This window comes from Ranitomeya imitator, chromosome 2 (assembly GCF_032444005.1).
Source record: "Ranitomeya imitator isolate aRanImi1 chromosome 2, aRanImi1.pri, whole genome shotgun sequence".
In the NCBI taxonomy this organism is placed as follows: Eukaryota; Metazoa; Chordata; class Amphibia; order Anura; family Dendrobatidae; genus Ranitomeya; species Ranitomeya imitator.
The window spans coordinates 118,984,614-119,008,107 of record NC_091283.1 but is presented as its reverse complement, the minus strand read 5'-3'; the positions used below and the strand labels follow the sequence as shown (position 1 = coordinate 119,008,107).

Here is a 23,494-nt window from a genome sequence, read left to right as displayed (position 1 = left end):
TATCAAATAATAAAATTAGAAATTACCTACATTATCCTAAAATGCAAACAATATCTCTTCAAATTGCCTTACTTGTCTGAAATAGTAGCAATAAAACTGCAAATTACGTTCATTAACTAAATATACATATGAAAAAATCACTGCTAATTGCCTTAATTGTCCAAAACATCAAACAATCTTCTGGACAATGACCTTCATTGTTCAAGATATCAAAATAATGTTACTGGTAGGGATGAGTGGACCTGTGAAAGTTCGGGTTCGGCTGAACTTTAGTCCAAAGATTGGTTCTGGTAATCGAACTTCAGCCTGAACTCGAACCCCATATAAAATGGGGACCCGAACTTTGGAGCTGGAAAATCTCTCTCTAGCTCTGCCTCTCTGTTTCTCTCCTCCCAGACTTCGCCTGGAACTCGGAACACTAAAACAGACTTCCGGTAGAAGTCCTTGTGCGGAGTCCAGCGCGAACCCTGAACTTTACAGTTTGGGTTCTCTCATCGCTAATCTTTGGTAATTTTCCTAAATATCTGTCACGAGTGTGTCACACCAACATGGGAGATCTGAGTTTAGAAGATCACTGTGTATTGTGAATCAAAGATATTCCATTAAACCACTGAATCATCTTGCACATGATTTATTTGTTATTTATACCGGGCATCTATGCACGGACTCCACTTCCCCTGACAAGCTGCGCTAGACGCAGTGATACGCATGTTTTTTTTCCCCAGACTTTCTGTGGGGCTCTTACTTCATTGCTGTTTCCCACTTCAGCACAATCCTGCAGTCCTGTGGCAAATCCTTGCTTCACCCATGTATACCAGGCATATATCTGTGAGCTCCGTGGGGCACATCTACAGGTTCATGCTCCTTCGGCATTTTCTCTGTAGATCATTCACATCTGCTATATTTATCCTGCTACTAGTTCAAGCATACATTATATTAATTGTGTCCAGACACAGTCTTTTCTAACTGCTCCTCTTGATACATTTACCCTACCAGGAACATTATCTTTATTTTATTTCTATAGATATAATCTCTGCATGGTCTGGTTCACATTATCTATGCCACAAGACTAATTATCATTATCTATTACATGGACACATGCTTCTATCGCTGGTGTTTGCAGAGGTACAATAATTTTTGACTATACTTGACACACAATTATTTTGCCTGTTATGATATTGACATATTGTTGCATAATATGTATTTATGCACAGTCCGACACCATGGTCTGGGGAACACTCAATTCGGCCGCCTCGCTCATGCATAGCAAAACTCGTAGAATCAACAGGCAGCCCTGGCTAACCAGCCTGACCAAAGAACTGAGACAGGCTTCCAGGGTCACTGAACGGAGATGGAAGAGATCACGTTCTGCTGAGCACTTCACTGCATACAAGCAGTCCCTCGCCAGCTTCAAGTCCACGCTCACTGCCGCAAAACAAACTTCTCATCTCTCATATCCTCCCTGACTCACAACCATAAACAGCTCTTCAACACTTTCAATTCTCTACTCCGTCCCCCAGCATCTCCTCCCTCCCCTCTCATTTCTGCTAAAGAATTTGCCTCTTTCTTTAAGCAGAAGATCAATAACATCAGGCAAAGCTTCGGCCCGCAGCCCCCACTGGCCCTCCTCTTGACTTCTCAGCCCTGTTCGAAAGCCAGCTTCTCCACCATAACAGACGATCAACTCTCCATCCTTCTGTCAAGATCACATCTCACCACTTGCACGCTTGACCCACTCCGGTCCCACCTCATCCCAACCCTAACACAACTCTTCAACCTCTCACTTCCAAACGGTGTCTTCCCCTCATCCTTTAAACACGCATCAGTCACACCTATCCTCAAAAAACCCTCCCTCGACCCATCCTCTGAGTCCAGCTTTCACCCAATATCCCTTCTCCCTTATGCCTCAAAACTACTGGAACAGCATATCCATCTTGAACTGTCCACCCACCTCTCCTCCTGCTCCCTCTTTCACCGGTTACAATCTGGCTTCCGACCACATCACTCAACTGAAACTGCCCTAACTAAAGTGACCACTGACCTACTAACTGCCAAGAGCAAGCGACACTGCTCTGTCCTCCTCCTCCTGGACCTGTCTTCTGCCTTCGACACTGTGGACCACTCCCTCCTCTGCTACAGATTCTCTCATCTCTTGGCATCACAGACTTGGCCCTATTCTGGATCTCATTATATCTAATAGACCGGACATTGTGTCTCCCTCTCCCACACCACCTCCTCATCTCGCCCCCTGTCTGTCGGTGTTCCCCACACTCAGTTCTAGGACCCCTACTCTTCTCCATCTACACCTTAGGCCTGGGACAGCTCATAGAATCTCACAGTTTACAATATCATCTCTATGCTGATGACACGTAGATCTACCTATCTGGACCCGCCCTCACTTCCTTACTGACCAAAATCCCACAATGTTTGTCTGCTATTTCATCCTTCTTTTCTGCTCGTTTTCTAAAACTGCACATGGACAAAACAGAATTCATCATCTTTCCCCCACCTCACTCTACCCCTCCACCCGACCTATCCATCAATGTCAATGGCTGCTCACTTTCCTCGGTCCCACCCGCTCGGTGCCTCGGGGTGATCCTTGACTCTACCCTCTCTTTCAAGCCACATATCCAAGCCCTTGCCTCCTCTTGCCGATTCCAACTCAAAAATATTTCCCGGATCTGTGCATTCCTTGACCATGAAACCACAAAAACACTAATACATGCCCTTATCATCTCCCGCCTTGACTACTGCAACCCCCTACTCTCTGGCCTCCCCTCTAGCACTCTGTCACCACTCCAATCCATCCTAAACTCTGCTGTCCGACTAATCCACCTGTCTCCCCGTTACTCCCCAGCCTCTCCTCTCTGCCAAGCCCTTCACTGGCTTCCTATTGCCCAGAGGCTACAGTTCAAAACACTAACAATGATATACAAAGCCATTCACAACCTGACTCCTCCATACATATGTGATATGGTCTCCTGGGACCTACCTACACACAACCTTCGATCGTCTCATAATCTCCTTCTCTACTCCTCTCTCATCTCTTCTTCCCACAATTGCATCCAAGACTTCTCTCGTGCTTCCCCTATACTCTGGAACTCTCTACCCGAACAAATCAGTCTCTCGCCTACCATGGAAACCTTCAAAAGGAACCTGAAGACCCACCTCTTCCAACAAGCCTACAACCTGCAGTGATCCCCAGTCTACTGAACTGCCGCATGACCAGCTCTGCTCTCTACTAGTGTATCCTCACCCATCCCTGTAGACTGTGAGCCCTCGCGGGCAGGGTCCTCTCCCCTCCTGTATTTGTGTGTGCCTTGTTTTACTCATGTTTATTGTACTTGTCTATATTTGCCCTGTTCACATGTAAAGCGCCATGGAATAAATGGCGCTATAAAAATGTATAATAATAATGTATTTTTAATTGTTTTTAGATGTATTTTGTCTTGTGTTATATGTCCAATAAAATTATTTTTTATACAGCATGAATTTTTTGACTGTGCACTAGTACTCAGGCAGCCTTTTCTTCCTTGCCCCATCTCATTCTAGTTCTACCTGATGTAGCACCTCACTGTCTTCACTTATCGTTCTGAATTGTGGTGCGCCTGTCTCTACATTGTTTCAATTTTCCTAAATATCTGTCACGAGTGTGTCACGCCATCATGGGAGATCTAGGAGTAGAAGGTCACTGTGTATTGTGAATCAAAGATCTTCCAATTAACCTGTGTATCTGAATCCCATAGTAAATTAGTTTAGTTTCCTTTGGTGTTGAGGAGGTTAACAACCCTTTCCATACTGGTCAGAAACATGCAGCTCCCTTTCAGTTGCTTCTCATCTGGTCATTAACATTTCCAATAAAACCTGGACAGAATCTCTGTCCTGCCAGTGAAAGCTCTGCTTCCTTGCTCTTAGGAGATGCTGTGCTGAATAGGAGTTTGTTGTTGCTATTGGAGATTTGTCTTCCTGTGCTAGCTAAGTAGTTGAAGTTTGGAGTTGGAGTTGTGGTGTTCTCTAGTTTTCTGTTCGATGTTTGTGTTTATCCCCTGGTCCCTTTTCCCATTTAGTTTATTCCTCCCTGTCCTTATCCTCCTCCCTATTGTTGGTTAGTTCTTCATTTTGATAGAGGTTTTCTGTTATCCCTGTTTTCTCTTTGTGTCTGGTTTATCTTTGATTTCTGTCCCATGCCTCATAGGGTCGGGGAGGCGACAGATTAGGGTCTTTTACAGGAGCATAGTAAGGTCAGAGTCTTATGCCTCTCTACCTTTAATGGTAACATCACACTCAGCAACTTTGCAAAGAGAACGACAACAATCCGTGACATTGCAGCGTCCTGGATAGTGATCTCGTTGTGTTTGACATGCAGCAGCGATCTGGATCCCGCTGTGACATCGCTGGTCGGAGCTAGAAGTCCAGAACTTTATTTCTTCGCCAGGTCGGTGTGTATCGTCATGTTTGACATCAAAAGCAACGACGCCAGCAACGAGCATAGGGCCCCTAGATGTGTGTCGGATCGGTACACTCCGGCTGTTTGACATGGAGCTAACAACCAGCGAGAACGAGAAGTGAGTCGCCGTTACGTCACTGGATCGCTCCTGCATCGTTCTGGAGTTGCTGTGTTTGATGTCTCTACAGCAACCTAAACAGCGACGCTCCAGCGATCTAGTTTAGGTCGGCTCGTTGTCTATATCGCTGCAGCGTCGCTGAGTGTGATGGTACCTTAAGAGTACCCCGGGACAGGAATAGTTAGGGTCCCAGCTCCAGGGACAGTTTGAGGCCCCTCTTCCTTACTGAAGACCGTCACAGCATGACAATACCATTTATGTCGCCACAAATACAGTCCAGCCATAACAAATAAGAGGGCACCATATAATTACCTTGGAGTGCTCTTTTATACAGAGTAAAAAGCTTGACACAAAATGGCACAGTGTAGAATATTGACACATCCAAAAACTATTTTAAAGATGGAACAACGTCTAATTGTATTAATAAATTACAAAAACAAACCATATTATTACAGTCACAAGATAAAAAGATTTCAAACATACAAAAATGTAAAAGGCCGCTAAGGTCTGACCCTGCTACGACCAGACACCGCCACACTTGAAATCATACAATATAAGTGAAAGGTACAGCCTCTACATTGGCAAACCAAAAATAAGCTGACTCTCTGCCCAAAAGTAAGTAGTACAATCCTGCCAATGAAAAAAGTTTCATTGCAGAAGACATCATCAAACAAATAATGGAAAATAATACAAATAATTAGAAATAAAATGCCAACAATCAAAAGATGAAAGGAAGATGTATGTTGTTTGCAGTTTATACAGAATGACTGACAGTCCATGTAGATGAAACCATCCCTACGTGTTTCCCCGGCACCTGGCTGCCTTCCTCAGGGCCCAGGGGTACATCAATTGACTGAAATATCAAATATCACTGCAAATGTTCTTCATTGTACTAAATATAGTATTAAAACAACTGCCAATATCAGAATAACACCATTGCAAATGGCCTTTATATTTCAGCAATTTTGCCACAAATGACCAACATTCTCGTACAAAACAAATACTCCTCCTAAAATGACCTTCATTGTCCTACGTACCAAAATAACACCTGATCTTTATTCTTCTACGGAGCTACAAAACACATAACCACTACTGAGAACCGAGTAAAAACCCTCAACAGATGGCCACAATACTCCTAGAAATCATACATTTAGATTATAGAGTCAATTTCATAATCACAATACATCATTAAAACCTTGAGATAAGTATTATAGGGCAACTTTTTAATACTGGATCTCAAGCCTTTTTTTTATAGTAGCAGGTATAAAAAACGAGAGACGTCTGCAAACTCAGTATTTCAGATTTTCTAGTGTGAGAGGAAAGCTATATGTCAGTTATAGTGGATGTGCAGCACTTTGAAGTGGTAGCATAAAGTGACTGTGACAGTATAGAGGGCTGCGGTGATAAGATCAATTCCGTTAGCAGAAACGACTTAAAACAAGCGAGCAGGTTAGAAGTGTAATTCAGCGCATTGCATCACATTAAATGCTAACTACTTCACTGCCAAAGCAAGGGCGACCTAATGTTCGGGTGTGAGCTGCGGAATCTAATGTTCTAAAAAACACATTCTGAAATCATCTTAGAAATCTGTACATAAAAATACACATACTAGTAATAAATAGTAAAACTCATCTATCTATTATGGTGCAGCACATTTACAAATCTTCTGGTATCTTTTGTTGGGGAATTTGGGGACAGGATTGGATCAATTTTACAGGAATACAAAGAAAAGCGAAAAAAAAAATCCTTTAGGTCCAGTACTCACACTGCAGCTTAATGCAGTTTTTAGACGTTTTTTTTTATACGCTGCTGGCTACAGAATGAGTTAACTTAAAATCTATTACTGAGCTATTTTTGATGGGAGAGTTTATTATAACTCTTATTTTTCCTTATTTTGACTTTCTCTCAGATAATTTATGACCACAAAGTTCAGTTCAATTTTCATGTGGTTGTAAATCAGCTGATAAAAGCTGAGGAAGGAAGACAAAAGTTAAAAAAAAAAAAAACTCTTCAGAATGAGCTCATTGACTGATTCTTGGTTAACTCATTCTGTCGCCATTTATAGACAGTGCAACAATGAGGCTGTAGAGTGTGAACAGTGAAATATTTGAATAAAATCCAATTTCAAGAGTGATTTTTTTAGCCCAAAAATATATGCCATCAAGTAAAAAAGAAAAATATTCCCTCATAACCTTTAACCTTTTTATATAGTGGCATACGCCCCTTAATCTATTACATGGCAATTTAATATCCCATCAATCTAGGATTCGAATGGCAAAAGCGGATTCAGATAAGACTTGAGCATGACCACAGAAGAATTCCTAGTAGGATAGTCTGAGCACACCGAGGTCATCGTAGAATCACAGAATGTTAGAGTTGGAAGGGACCTCCCGCATCATTGTGTCCAATCCCTGCTCAATGCAGGATTCACAAAACCATCTCAGACAGATGTCTGTCCAGCCTCTGTTTGAAGATTTCCATTGAAGGAGAACTCACCACCTCTCGTGGCAACGTGTTCCACTCATTGATCACCTGCACTGTCTAAAATTTTTTTCTAATACCTAATCTGTACTTTCTCCCTTTCAGTTTCATCCCATTGCTTCTCTTGTTTCCATGTGCAAATGAGAATAAGGATGACCCTTCTACATTGTGACATCCCCTCAGATATTTGTAGACCGTTATCAGTGTATCGTAGCCATTAAAAGTTATCAAGACTACAAGATTATCTTGTTTTTCACATCGAGAGCATTATTATTCCTTCATACTGAAGGACACCACGGCCCCGATGTGTTAGGACTGGCATTTTGTCCATCAGTCTTAACAGGGTTGCTGAAATAAGATGGGTCTAATTCATTAAGGCTAGTTTCACACTAGAATTTATCCGGACTGCGGAGGGATGCGGACTTCCTCCGTAAAGCCCCTCCCACTGCCATGCCTCTTCGTTCTGCTCCGCCTATGGCCATGGGTGAGCTTCCGGTCCTGCGCACTCGCATGCCTTTACACATACTGTGGTTCCCCTCTTCAATATGGCCGTGAGCTTACTTCCAGTCATGCACATAGGCAATCGTCTTCCCCCTTACTTCCGGGTCGCGGCCTGGCGCCGGATTGCATGGGCCCATGCTTTCCGGTGCCGGTCTGAGCGCCTTGATTAGTTGGGGGCTTGCACATTGGCCAATCCTGGTCCCCCGGTGACTATAAATTCCATCTGCGGTGCTGCCATGACACACCCCCTGAGGAAGGACATCTCCGAAACGTGCGTCGGGGTGGGTCTGGAGCGGATGCTTCCCCCACACCATCAGCTGGCATGGTATTTTCCTGGGTAACTATTTTAAATATGTATCATCTTGTTACTTATATCTGCGGGCTCTGTCTTTGATTTGCTACGATTGATGATTACTATTATGGAGTGTGCAGATGCTGTTATTGCCCTATATTTCCAGTGTGCTTTTCCTGGCTGCTGATGTAGGGTGCGTTGTCTGTCTCCATGCGTTCTATGCATCATGTTTGCAGATTTTAACCCACTATTATCTTTTGATTCCTTGTGTTGCTGTATTTATATATATTTAATAAAGACTTTGTTATTTCCTTTGGACTTTTTTGCACCAATTTGTTTGTCTTTTTGCTATGGCTGCATGCGGCTTGCGCACCCTATCTTTAACATTGGGTACGCAGGCCATGCTGCTGTATGTGGATTCCGCCGCATGCATCGTTTTGACGGTGCGACGACCTGTGCCGAACGCAACATGTTGCATTTTCGTGCATTAAGTATAAAAAGCATTTTCAAAATGACGCATGCGGCGGCATCCGCATACAGCGGCATGGCCTGCGTACCCAATGTTAAAGATAGGGTGTGCACGCCGCATGCAGCCGTGGGCGATGCTGAACAAAGAGGCGCAGCAGTGGGCGGGGCTTCATGGAGGAAGTCCGCATCCCTCCGCAGCCTGGATAAATGCTTGTGTGAAACTAGCCTGAGGCGCATGTCTTCCTGCTTTATTTCAGCAGAGACTGGAGTACATTTCTGGAGTAATATATGCCACTAAAGTGATGTAACTTTTTATGAATTTGATGGGCGGTTATCAGGAGCCCGTCTCACACATGCCCAACCCATATTCACATAGCTGTCTGGGACTGGCATGTAAACAATTAATTTTTGTAGATCCAGACGTAAAGACCGCAATGAATCAACCCCAAATGTCTACTACTAAAATTAGGGCACAGCAAACCTCAAATATTCTTCAATCACCCAAAAGTCAGGTAAAATAAATACCCTCCCACCCCAATACCCATTTTTTTAAGTATAAAAAGCCAACACAAGTGCTAAAAACATGAATACATAGAACAAAAAAAAACCTGGGAAAAAGCAGAGGGACACAGAAAGCGTTAATTCCCCTTGCATAGTGTATATACTGTATCTTTATGTCTACCCACTCTGGCAGTAAATGGTATAGCCATGTGTCAGACAAGATATGCAAATAAATAGTAGCAATGATATCAGCACATGCTCAGAGCGAATATATTACTCTAGGTCAGCCCGTGCCGCCCACTTCTCGCACTCTAACGTGCAGTCATAAATGTCCACTCCTTCGGATAAGTCATTAATATGAGATCTTTGGGAGTCCAACAATCGGCATCCTTTGGCAAACATAGAATGGAGCAGCGGCCACTGCTGAGTAATGGAGATCTGTTCATAATCAATTGAGTAGGTGCTGATCTGCAGTATCATATGACATTTACATACTGGATAGATAATGTAATCCTGGATGTGATTATAATAAAAAACTGAAAAAAATCTCTGAAACTGTCAGTTATTAGGATTAGTCCAGAGCAAACACTACGAGACGTGACTGCAGACAGCTAGATCATGACAGTGTGAAATGCGCACACTGCCACAATTTCTCTGTATTTCGTCGCGCTGACCTCCTCATCACCCGGCATCTCTCAATAGAAAAGTATTGAGATAAATGCAGAGTCTAGTCAGCATGTGACCACAAGTATTATGTGGTCACATGACCGCCAACCTGCAGGGAAATACAGAGGAATCCTGACAGTGTGCTCATTCCCTTTAAGACCATCTGTTTATAGCTAATATTTCCTATGCAGTATGAATAGTAGTCTCAGACTAACATGTACTATAGGACCCATGTCAGAGCATAACAGGTAGTAACGGTAAACCACAAGCTCTTGTTATGGTAAAGTCTATATAGAGGATGATATACCGTATCCAAAACACAAACTTTGAAAAATCTATAATTGTTACTGTAGAATATACTAATGCATATGTTTGTGAATGTTTGCAGGCATAAAGATGCCATTTACACATACAGGGTGTCCAAAACAATGACCGGATCCTGGTCAGCAGAGGTAAGAATCTTCTTATACCAGAATGTAACAGTGTGCGTTAGAATGAATAATCCATAATGCCTGGTGACACGAATAAATTGTGGTATATGGAATACGGTTCTGTGTCCAGTACTGGACTCATTCTCTGTTAGCGGGTTCTATTAAATAATAGTGTTTATACCAACAATGGAATATTTTGAAACTATAAGGTCCTTTTTTGTATACGGTATGTTGTTTTTTTGGTGCCTTCTTCTTTTTTCTGTATTTTTACTATTGTATATAAAATCATAATCAATTTGACTAATTTATGGATTCTTCCTATAGAATTGCATATCTGTCTTATTGTTAATTACGGTATGCCCTTATCTATAAGGCTGTACTGTTTATCAGTACAATGGTAGCCAAAACTTTCGTGAAATTTTCGGTTTTCATGAAGTGGCAGCCAAAACACAAATTTTGGATTTCACGCAGTCTGCTGCTTCAGTGTTTTTAGATCTTAGTCACATGTTTCTATGGTTACTGAATTATAATTATTGCATTTAATATGTTTTAAAGTTTTATTGAGAAATCCTTCAAGTTCATGAAAAAACTCAATGTTTAGTGTTGACTCTTCTTTTTCAAGACTTCTGCAGATCTTCACGACAACTGGATATCAGCTTCTTGGCCAAATCCTGAGAGATGACCCTTTATTGCCTAATCAGTGATTGGAGTTTATCGCAATTTCTATGTTTGTCCAGCTATTTTTTGAGGATTGACCACAGGTTCTCAATGTGATTGAGCTTTGGGGAGTATCCTAGCCATGGATCCGACATTTAAATTTATTGTTCAGGAAGCCAGTTAGTTATCATGTTTCTTTGGTGTCCATCATGCCGCAAAAAGCATTGAGCATCACCAAATTGATCGTAGATCATTAGGAGGAAGTTGCTCTTTGAGGATTTTTAGATCCTATTCTTTATTCATGGGAGCCTTCATAGGCAGAATTGTGAGTAACACCAATCTAATGGGGGTTCTGCAGAGAATATAATCCAATCCTTGTACTTCCTGCAAAAGCCCCCTTCAGACTGTTTGAAACATCTGGAAAAATGATACATCCTCCAAGAGCAACTCTTCCCAACCCTCCAGAAGCAATTTCGTGATGAGTAATGCCTTTCCCAGCATGAAGGAGATCATGTCACAAGGCAAAAGAAATAACGAATTTGTTTGGTGAACAAAAATTTACAATTTTGTGCCCATGCTAAGGATCTTAATCCCATTGAGAAATTATCATCAATCTTCAAAAGCGGGTGGACAAACAAAAACTCAGAAATTGTGATAAACGTCAAGCACGGATATGTATGCACGTTATGTATCAATAAAAGTTTAAAAACTTGTGAAATGCTGATGTTACTATAGTTACTGAAGTATTATCTGACTAAAAGATCTAAAAATACTGAAGCAGAAAACTAAAGTTTCAGTCTCAATACTTTTTGCCACGACTGCATAAAGTCAATGTTTTGTTTCTTCATATAAAAAGTAGGATTTTAAACCTAAATTCAAACTTTTACCTTGATTTTTATGTCCAGGCAGCACCAGGGGTTCATAAAAGGATGTTCAGAAAGATTCAGAATCTGATTTCTGCTTACACTAAACCAGGTCAAGGGATTGCTACCCATCTGCAGTACCCAGTTGAGAGGAGTATTCACCAAAACACACAAGGTAGCACTTATGAAATGTGTATTTTAACCTCTTTACCCCGAAGCCTGTTTTCACCTTCCTGACCAGGCAAATTTTTACAATTTTGACCGCTTTCATTTTATGAGGTCATAACTCTGGAATGCTTTAACATATCCTGGTGATTCTGAGCATTTTTTATCATGACATATCATACTTTATTATAGTGGTAAAATTTCTTTGATATGATTTGCATTTGTTTGTGAAAAAAAATGGAAATTTGGCAAAAATTTTGAATATTTTGCAATTTTCAAACTTTTAATTTGTATGCCCTTAAATCAGAGAGTCATATCACACAAAATAGTTAATACATAACATTTACCATTAGTCTAGTTTACATCAGCACAATTTTGGAAACTATTTTTTTTGTTAGGAAGTTATACGGGTTAAAAGTTCACCAGCGATTTTTCATTTTTTCAGCAAAATTTACCAAACCATTTTTTTAGGGACCACCTCACACTTGAAGTGACTTTGAGGGGTCTATATGACAGAAAATGCCCAAAAGTGACACTATTCTAAAAACTGCACCCCTCAAGGTGCTCAAAACCACATTCAAGAAGTTTATTACCCTTCAGGTGCTTCACAGGAATTTTGGGAATGTGGAAGGAAAAAATAAACATTTACTATTCTTTCACAAAAATATTCTTTTAGACCTAATTTTGTTTTACTTTTGCAAGGGTAACAGGAGAAAATGGACCATACAATTTGTTGTGCAACTTCTCCTGATCATGCCAATACCCCATATGTGGGGGAAATCTAATGTTTGGGCACACGGCAGAGGTCGGAATGGAAGGAGCGCCATTTCACTTTTTGAATGAAAAATTTGCTGGCATAATTAGCGGACATCATGCTATGTTTGGAGAGCCCCTGATGTGTCTAACTAGTGGAAACCCCCAACAAGTGACACCATTCTAGAAACTAGACCCCTTAGGGAATTTATCTAGATGTGTATTGAGCACCTTGAACCCACAGGTGCTTAACAGAAGTTTATAACGTTAAGCTGTGATAATTAAAAAATCACATTTTTCTCAGATAAATTTTTTTAGCTCAAAATTTTACATTTTCGTAAAGGTAACAAGAAAAATTGTTCCATACAATTTGTTGTGCAGTTTCTCCTGAGTTCACCAAAACCCCATATGTGTTCAAAATCTACTTTTGAGGCACAGTGCAAAGCTCAGAAGGGAAGTGGCACCATATTACAGTGCAGATTTACCCCCATAAGGGACCCCATTTTGGAAATTATGCCCCTTTGGGAATTTATCTACAGATGTAGTAATGATTTTGACTCCATGGGTGTTTTCCAGAAACAGGCAGCAGTGGATGTTGGTGAGTGAAAATTGCAAATTACCATTGTGAGTTGCCTGCCAGGGCTTAGGGGTACTCGGTACCAGGTCTGGTCGTTGTTAAAGGGGAGGTCACGGTGGCGGCGACCCAGTCCGTGGCCCTGGGTGCCCAAGTAAAAGGGGAACAACCTTTAAAGGGGATGTGAAAATAATAAAAGTTTGTGATGCCACCTGTGGTCCTCTGTCAGAGGTGAGTTATGCTGCTTAAAGGGGTCCTCTGGGGGCGATGGTGCTGCAGCAAAGATGGTGTCGGTTCCTTTAGGTGAAGCGGGGATCCCAAGGGCTCCCGGCGTGTTTGGCCAGAGTGGTGTGGTGCCAGAAATAAACGAAGGACACAGGGTTGCAATGTCTTTACCTGGTTTACTGTTGACAGTCATTTTCAGTCCACGGTACTGGCAAAAGGTGATGGTGGAGTTCAGGAAGCATGGAAACAGATTGAACCCCCTTGGTCAGGTCAGATTGGGAGCCTTCCACTATGCACTGAACATTAGTCCCTTGCTGCCTGTGCCTTTCTGGCAAGGTACTCTTTCTCCCCTGTCCTAGGACAATACCTGCATGGTAGGCAACTTGAGCTGTTTCCTTGGGGTCTCTATGTAAGGTGACTCCGTTCTCTTATGGTTGCTGTACCTCAGGTGGATGTAATGTGGGCAAATCCCTTTCAGTTTCCTGCCCTCTGGTTCTGCCGTGGGACTTGTAGTTCCCCAAAGCCTTGGGCTCCTGGTGCCCGGCTTCTGTGCTCTAGCTTAGAGGGAGCCCACTCGCAGCTCTCCTCTAGCTCCTGACTTCTCCTGTGCTCCTTCTCTGTTCCTTGTCTGCACAAGACTACCAATCTCCTCCTCCAGACCAGAATGTATTTAATCTAGGGAAGTTCCACTGAAAACTGGGTTCAGAGCTCCCCCTTCTGGCCTGAAGTCAGAAAGTGTTGCATTTAAGATTACCTGTCAAAGCGACCTTCTTCATTTCCAGGCATGGCATCCCCGAAAGGAAGGCAATACCACTGTGGTACCTGAACCCCTGGGGTGCCACAGTTGTACTGGCCAGTATTCTATAGTGACCAGGACATTGCAGTCACCTGTAATTCATGCCCAGCTCATGCTTCTGGAAACACGCACCTGTAAATTAGGCGGGCTCTCATCACTACAGAAATGCCAAACATGTGGGCGCTATATGTTATTTAGGCACACTGGGGCTCAGAAGGGAGGAGGGATTTGGATTTGGGTGCAGAGAATTTGCTGAATTTCTTTTGGGGAGCGAAGAGCCATTTTGCTTCTCCAGAGCTTTGTACTACCAGTAACATGGTAGCTCCTATATTTCCATTAACGGATGACTGACCTGAGTGGGGACTTGCTTTTTTTGTGGATTGAGTGTAAGTATTTAATGGGAACATTTTACATAACGTTTGGGATCACATTTATCTGGCGCTCTATTCTGACCACTCACTTTGCGGTTTCCATCTAAATATCTGAGTGATGTGATTCATATGACACCCCCCAAAGGATCATTTCACTATAATGAGGCAGCAGAGTTAATCTGGACTCCATCTGGCCTCTGTTCAGCGGTGTCCTTTTCAGAAGTGCACAAAACTGTGGCCGACGGCACTTTTATGCAATCCTAAAAAGACGAACACTGCCGGATCACAGGTCCTATGGCGTCCACACTGCTTCCATCTGCCTCATTACAGGGAATCTTCCACCGGGGGTTCTGTCTGGATCATGTATTTCAGAGATTTACACGGAAACCCTGATGTAAGTGCTAAGCGCAGACTGCAGGATAAATGTGCGCAAAGCCTTACTGCGATCTTTGGGAGGCAGAATGAAAAAATCCACAGCATGTGAAGAAATGGTTTTATTAATTTTTTATGCTGTTCTTCATGCGGTGAAAATGATTAGGCAACTCTGTGAGTCATGTGAGGTCTTGTTTTTTGTGGGACGAGCTGACGTTTTTATTGGTACCATTTTCGGGCATGTGACATTTTTTAATCGCTTTCTATTCTGATTTTTGGGAGACAGAATGAATAAAAAACAGCAATTCAGGAATTACTTTTAGTTTTTTTTATACCATTCCGCGTATGGTAAAATTGGTAAGACTGCTTTATTCTTCAGGGCAATACGATTACAACGATACCTCATTTATATTGTTTTTTATGTTTTGGCGCTTTTACACAATAAAAACTATTTTATAGACAAAATAATTATTTTTGGATCGTTTTTTCTGAGCACTATAACTTTTTTATTTTTCTGCTGATGGAGCTGTATGGTGGCTTGTTTTTTGTGGGACAAGATGATGTTTTCAGCGGTACCACTTTTATTTACATCTGTCTTTTATTGTGTTTTATTGCACTTTTTGTTCGGTGGTATGATGACAAATCATTGTTTTTTTCCTTTTTTTACGGTTTTCACTGAAGGGGTTAACTTGTGTGACAGTTTTATAGAGCGGGTTGTTACTGCTGCGGTGATACCAAATATGTGTACTTTTATTGTATTTTTTTAGTTACATAAATAAATGTATTTATTGCAAAAATAATTTTTTTTACGTTTTTTTAAAAGATATTTTTACACTGTGTAATTTATTTATTTTTTTTACTTTTTTTTTAACATTGTCCTAGGATGGGACACTACTTTATAAAATCAGATTGCTGATCTGATGTTCTGCAGTACAGAGTATCAGGTCAGTGATCTGACAGGCAGGGAAGGAGGCTTCTCAGGTCCTGTTCTCTGCAGGCACTGGGAAGCCACCTTACCTGCAGGACTTGGAAGGACCCCACGGCAATCTTGGGGCCGGGAGTCTCCATGGAGATCATCAGGACAGCCTGATCACTTTACGTTGTCCTCATGAATGGCGCAGGGAGCCCTGACTACTACTCACTACTGACAGTGGCATCAGAGGGGTTAAATGCCCATGATCGGTGCTAGCACCAATTGTGGGCATTGCTGCGGGGTGTCAGCTGTCACATACAGCTGACACCCGCACGCGATCGCCGCAGCTCTCAGCGTGAGGCTGTGCAATCATGCTGCCATGCTAGTACTGCTGTTTGTGCAAATGCAGCTCCCGCAGAGCAGTACTAGTATGGCGCATGTCGCAAAGGGGTTAAGACTCTATTGATGTACTAATAAGTTAGTAATTATGTTATTGATGTAATTCCTCTCCCATGTTTTTCATCTAACCCAGACCGGCATGACAACTTCTTCAAGCCATTACTCGTCTGCAGAGTTTACTACAAAAACCAAAAACACATTGGACTACTCACATTTTTTTTAGAGTATGATGGCCCACACAGTATTATGTCACCACATTAAATCTCCCCACACAGTATGATAGCCCCACAGTAGTCTCCCCTTCCATAGTTGGATATCGGCACAGCCTGTACAAACACTTGCTCAAAAAACCCAAAACAATATATAATCACCTAACCCTGGATCCTGCTGAGTCCACCTGCACAGTAAGCATCTCGCGCAGATGCATCACTTGAAAAACTGATTGACAGGTTGGTCACACTTGTCAAACATAGTGTGACCAACTTTTTACTATTGATGCTGCTTATGCAGCATCAATAGTAAAAAGATCTAATGTTAAATATAATATTAAAAAAAAATTGTGATATTCTCACCTTCCGGCGTCCCTTGCAGTGTTTCTGCTCCTCGCGATGCTTCCCGTTCCCAATAATGCCTCGCGGCTATGACCCCAGATGACGTAGCATCACGAGAGACCACTACGTCATCACAGCTCATTGTCGCAAAGCATCCCTGGGAACGGAAGCATCGCGAAGAGCGGGAAGGCTGCCGTGGCTGCCGGAAGGTGAGAATATCACGATTTTGTATTTTAATTCTTTTTTTTTACAGATATATGGTTCCCAGGACCTGGAGGAGAGTCTCCTCCTTCCACCCTGGGTACCAACCGCACATAATCCGCTTACTTTCTGCATGGTGGGCATGGCCACATGTGGAAAATAAGAGGATCAATGCATTCCTATGTGTGAACATGCTGCGTTTTTTTCCAGAATACGATTCCGCCGTGGAAAAAAATGCAACATGTGCACAAAAATTGTGGATTGCATTCTAATAGTAGGATGCTTAATGTATGCGTTTATTTGCAGTTTTATCGCATTTTTTTAGTGAAAAACCGCAAAAAAAAGCGAACGTATGCACACAGCCTTAGAGTTAGAAGTGAAATCTGCACTCCAAATGACAGATGGCGCTCCTTCATTTCAGAGCTCTGCTAAGTATACAAATGGCAGTTTTCAACCACATATGGGGTATCCCTGCATTGAGGAGAAATTGCTTACCAAATTTTGAGGTTAATTTCTACAGTCTACATCTTACGAAAATTAAACATTTGGTGCTAACATAACAGTTTACTGGTAAAAATGTTTTTTTTTTTTATTTTCACATTCCAATGTGGGTTTAAAATCCTCACCACACTCCTAGATAAACTCATAAAATCACATATGTTTTTTTGCTGTTCTGCCACCTTAGGGGCTCTACTTATTCCAACCAAAAATTACACTCCAAAGTCAGATAAGGCTCCTTCCTATCCAAGTCACATCATAAGACCAAAAAAGTAATCCAGCCACTTATTGGAGTATCACTGTGTTAACAAGAAATTGCATAACAAGCTGCTGGGTCCACTTTATCCTGTTGCCTCTTATGAGAATAAAAATTTTGAGGCGAAAGCAATATTTTAATGGAAAAAACTTAATTTGTCATTTAATTTAAATGTGACTGCATCCTCAATCTGTTCAAGACAAATTTGGACTCCTTCTTTTCCGGGTCTGACAGTGTGCCTAAACAACAGTTTTTGACCCCATTTAAGACATTGTCAGTTTCGGGAAAAATTGCACAACAGATTATGAGGTTCATCTTCTTTTATTATCTTAATTTTAGGCTAAAACAAATATGTTGTGGAATTAATGTAAAATTTAACTTTTACATTCCAGTGCTATAAACTTTTGTGGAGCACCTGTGGGTCCAAAATGGTCACTACAACCCTAGCTGAAGTCCCTTAAGGGCACGGTTTCCACTTGTAAGAGTTTATACTGTTTTGGCACCTCATGAGGTCTGCAGATGCAACTTGTCTCCCACAATTTACTCCAGCCAAAATTTGTCAAAGAGTTGCAGTTTTTGACCACATAAGGGGTATTGTTGCATTTGGGAGAAAAAGATTTTGGGGTTCATTTTCTACTGTTACCCCTTACGAAAATGAACAATTTGGGGCTAAAATTATATTTTAGGGGAAAAAAATATTGATTCCACATTGGGTTAATTACCGTGAAACACCTGAAGGGTCAACAGAGTTTCTGACAGCAGTGTTATGGCTGGCAATCAGGCAACACAGCGTGCAATAATCAGCGCACATACAGAGATCTGGCAATAACCAAAAACAATAGGACGAGCTCTGAGACGTGGAATCTCTGTAGACTGCAGTACCTGATCTATCCTCACACAACTATAAGCAGCAGTGGATTGCGCCTATAACTACCTATGCAACTCGGCACTGCCTGAGGAGCTGACTAGCCTGAAGATAGAAATACAAGCCTGACTTACCTCAGAGAAATACCCCAAAGGAATAGGCAGCCCCCCACATATAATGACTGTTAGCAAGATGAAAAGACAAACGTAGGAATGAAATAGATTCAGCAAAGTGAGGCCCGATATTCTAGACAGAGCGAGGATAGCAAAGAGAACTATGCAGTCTACAAAAAACCCTAAAACGAAAACCACGCAAAGGGGCAAAAAGACCCACCGTGCCGAACTAACAGCACGGCGGTGCACCCCTTTGCTTCTCAGAGCTTCCAGCAAAAGTTAATAGCAAGCTGGACAGAAAAAACAGAAAACAAACTAGAAGCACTTATCTAGCAGAGCAGCAGGCCCAAGGAAAGATGCAGTAGCTCAGATTCAACACTGGAACATTGACAAGGAGCAAGGAAGACAGACTCAGGTGGAGCTAAATAGCAAGGCAGCCAACGAGCTCACCAAAACACCTGAGGGAGGAAGCCCAGAGACTGCAATACCACTTGTGACCACAGAAGTGAATTCAGCCACAGAATTCACAACAGTACCCCCCCCTTGAGGAGGGGTCACCGAACCCTCACCAGAACCCCCAGGCCGACCAGGATGAGCCACATGAAAGGCACGAACAAGATCTGGGGCATGGACATCAGAGGCAAAAACCCAGGAATTATCTTCTTGAGCATAACCCTTCCATTTGACCAGATACTGGAGTTTCCGTCTAGAGACACGAGAATCCAAAATCTTCTCCACAATATACTCCAATTCCCCCTCCACCAAAACAGGGGCAGGAGGCTCCACAGATGGAACCATAGGTGCCACGTATCTCCTCAACAACGACCTATGGAATATATTATGTATGGAAAAGGAGTCTGGGAGGGTCAGACGAAAAGACACCGGATTGAGAATCTCAGAAATCCTATACGGACCAATAAAACGAGGTTTAAATTTAGGAGAGGAAACCTTCATAGGAATATGACGAGAAGATAACCAAACCAGATCCCCAACACGAAGTCGGGGTCCCACACGGCGTCTGCGATTAGCGAAAAGCTGAGCCTTCTCCTGGGACAAGGTCAAATTGTCCACTACCTGAGTCCAGATCTGCTGCAACCTGTCCACCACAGAATCCACACCAGGACAGTCCGAAGACTCAACCTGTCCTGAAGAGAAACGAGGATGGAACCCAGAATTGCAGAAAAATGGAGAGACCAAGGTAGCCGAGCTGGCCCGATTATTAAGGGCGAACTCAGCCAACGGCAAAAATGACACCCAATCATCCTGGTCAGCGGAAACAAAACATCTCAGATATGTTTCCAAGGTCTGATTGGTTCGTTCGGTCTGGCCATTAGTCTGAGGATGGAAGGCCGAGGAGAAAGATAGGTCAATGCCCATCCTACCACAAAAGGCTCGCCAAAACCTCGAGACAAACTGGGAACCTCTGTCAGAAACAATATTCTCAGGAATGCCATGTAAACGAACCACATGCTGGAAGAACAAAGGCACCAAATCAGAGGAGGAAGGCAATTTAACCAAGGGCACCAGATGGACCATTTTAGAAAAGCGATCACAGACCACCCAAATGACCGACATCTTTTGAGAAACGGGAAGGTCAGAAATGAAATCCATCGAAATATGTGTCCAAGGCCTCTTCGGGACCGGCAAGGGCAAAAGCAACCCACTGGCACGTGAACAGCAGGGCTTAGCCCTAGCACAAATTCCACAGGACTGCACAAAAGCACGCACATCCCGCGACAGAGACGGCCACCAGAAGGATCTAGCAACCAACTCCCTGGTACCAAAGATTCCTGGATGACCGGCCAGCACCGAACAATGAAGTTCAGAGATAACTTTACTAGTCCACCTATCAGGGACGAACAGTTTCTCGGCCGCATAATGATCAGGTTTATTAGCCTGAAATTTCTGCAACACTCTCCGCAAATCAGGAGAGATGGCAGACACAATGACTCCTTCCTTGAGGATATTCGCCGGCTCAGATAACCCCGGAGAGTCGGGCACAAAACTCCTAGACAGAGCATCCGCCTTCACATTTTTAGAGCCCGGAAGGTATGAAATCACAAAATCAAAACGAGCAAAAAATAACGACCAACGGGCCTGTCTAGGATTCAAGCGCTTGGCAGACTCAAGATAAGTAAGGTTCTTATGATCAGTCAAAACCACCACGCGATGCTTAGCACCCTCAAGCCAATGACGCCACTCCTCGAATGCCCACTTCATGGCCAGCAACTCTCGGTTGCCCACATCATAATTACGCTCAGCAGCAGAAAATTTCCTGGAAAAGAAAGCACATGGTTTGAACACTGAGCAACCAGAACCTCTTTGTGACAAAACCGCCCCTGCACCAATCTCAGAAGCATCAACCTCGACCTGGAACGGAAGAGAAACATCTGGTTGACACAACACAGGGGCACAGCAAAAACGACGCTTCAACTCCTGAAAAGCTTCCACGGCAGCAGAAGACCAATTAACCAAATCAGCACCCTTCTTGGTCAAATCGGTCAATGGTCTGGCAATGCTAGAAAAATTACAGATGAAGCGACGATAAAAATTAGCAAAGCCCAGGAATTTCTGCAGACTTTTTAGAGATGTCGGCTGGGTCCAATCCTGGATGGCCTGAACCTTAACCGGATCCATCTCGATAGTAGAAGGGGAAAAGATGAACCCCAAAAATGAAACTTTCTGCACACCGAAGAGACACTTTGATCCCTTCACGAACAAGGAATTAGCACGCAGTACCTGGAAAACCATTCTGACTTGCTTCACATGAGACTCCCAATCATCTGAGAAGATCAAAATGTCATCCAAGTAAACAATCAAGAATTTATCCAGATACTCACGGAAAATGTCATGCATAAAAGACTGAAAAACAGATGGAGCATTGGCAAGTCCGAACGGCATCACCAGATACTCAAAATGACCCTCGGGTGTATTAAATGCCGTTTTCCATTCATCTCCCTGCCTGATTCTCACCAGATTATACGCACCACGAAGATCAATCTTAGTAAACCAACTAGCCCCCTTAATCCGAGCAAACAAGTCAGAAATCAATGGCAAGGGATACTGAAACTTAACAGTGATCTTATTAAGAAGGCGGTAATCAATACACGGTCTTAGCGAACCATCCTTCTTGGCTACAAAAAAGAACCCTGCTCCCAATGGTGACGACGATGGGCGAATATGTCCCTTCTCCAGGGACTCCTTCACATAACTGCGCATAGCGGTGTGTTCAGGTACGGACATATTAAATAAACGACCCTTAGGGAATTTACTACCAGGAATCAAATCGATAGCACAATCACAATTCCTATGCGGAGGTAGGGCATCAGACTTGGACTCTTCAAATACATCCTGAAAGTCCGACAAGAACTCTGGGATGTCAGAAGGAATGGATGACGAAATAGACAAAAATGGAACATCACCATGTACTCCCTGACAACCCCAGCTGGTTACCGACATAGAGTTCCAATCCAATACTGGATTATGGGTTTGTAGCCATGGCAACCCCAACACGACCACATCATGCAAATTATGCAGTACCAGAAAGCGAATAACTTCCTGATGTGCAGGAGCCATGCACATGGTCAGCTGGGCCCAGTACTGAGGCTTATTCTTGGCCAAAGGTGTAGCATCAATTCCTCTCAACGGAATAGGACACCGCAAAGGCTCCAAGAAAAATCCACAACGTTTAGCATAATCCAAATCCATCAGGTTCAGGGCAGCGCCTGAATCCACAAACGCCATGACAGAATACGATGACAAAGAGCACATTAAGGTAATGGACAAAAGGAATTTTGACTGTACAGTACCAATAACGGCAGAGCTATCGAACCGCCTAGTGCGTTTAGGACAATTAGAAATAGCATGAGTAGAATCACCACAATAGAAACACAGTCTGTTCAGACGTCTGTGTTCTTGCCGTTCTACTTTAGTCATAGTCCTGTCGCACTGCATAGGCTCAGGTTTACTCTCAGACAATACCGCCAGATGGTGCACAGATTTACGCTCGCGCAAGCGACGACCGATCTGAATGGCCAAGGACATAGACTCATTCAAACCAGCAGGCATAGGAAATCCCACCATTACATCCTTAAGAGCTTCAGAGAGACCCTTTCTGAACAAAGCCGCTAGTGCAGATTCATTCCACAGAGTGAGTACTGACCACTTCCTAAATTTCTGACAATATACTTCTACATCATCCTGACCCTGGCATAAAGCCAGCAGATTTTCTCAGCCTGATCCACTGAATTAGGCTCATCGTAAAGCAATCCCAGCGCCTGGAAAAATGCATCAACATTACTCAATGCAGAATCTCCTGGTGCAAGAGAAAACGCCCAGTCCTGTGGGTCGCCGCGCAAAAAAGAAATAATAATCAAAACCTGTTGAATAGGATTACCAGAAGAATGAGGTTTCAAGGCCAAAAATAGCTTACAATTATTTCTGAAGCTCAGGAACTTAGTTCTGTCACCAAAAAACAAATCAGGAATCGGAATTCTTGGTTCTAGCATCGATTTCTGATCAATAGTATCTTGAATCTTTTGTACATTTACAACGAGATTATCCATTGAGGAGCACAGAGCCTGAATATCCATGTCCACAGCTGTGTCCTGAAGCACACTAATGTCTAGGGGAAAAAAAAGACTGAAGACAGAGCTAAGAAAAAAAAATGATGTCAGGATTTCTTTTTTCCCTCTATTGGGAATCATTGGGTGGCTCCTTGTACTGTTATGGCTGGCAATCAGGCAACACAGCGTGCAATAATCAGCGCACATACAGAGATCTGGCAATAACCAAAAACAATAGGACGAGCTCTGAGACGTGGAATCTCTGTAGACTGCAGTACCTGATCTATCCTCACACAACTATAAGCAGCAGTGGATTGCGCCTATAACTACCTATGCAACTCGGCACTGCCTGAGGAGCTGACTAGCCTGAAGATAGAAATACAAGCCTGACTTACCTCAGAGAAATACCCCAAAGGAATAGGCAGCCCCCCACATATAATGACTGTTAGCAA

General features: G+C 42.7%; 1 protein-coding gene across 1 annotated transcript in view; it reads left to right on the top strand.

Moving 5' to 3' along the window:
• SH2D1A (SH2 domain containing 1A) overlaps positions 1 to 23,494 on the top strand; it is a 67,208-nt gene that overhangs the window by 42,207 nt on the left and 1,507 nt on the right. The window contains exons 3-4 of the mRNA XM_069755497.1: positions 9,863 to 9,926; positions 11,468 to 11,600. Coding sequence (XP_069611598.1) covers positions 9,863 to 9,926; positions 11,468 to 11,600 — 197 coding nt within the window. The remainder of the gene's footprint in view (positions 1 to 9,862; positions 9,927 to 11,467; positions 11,601 to 23,494) is intronic.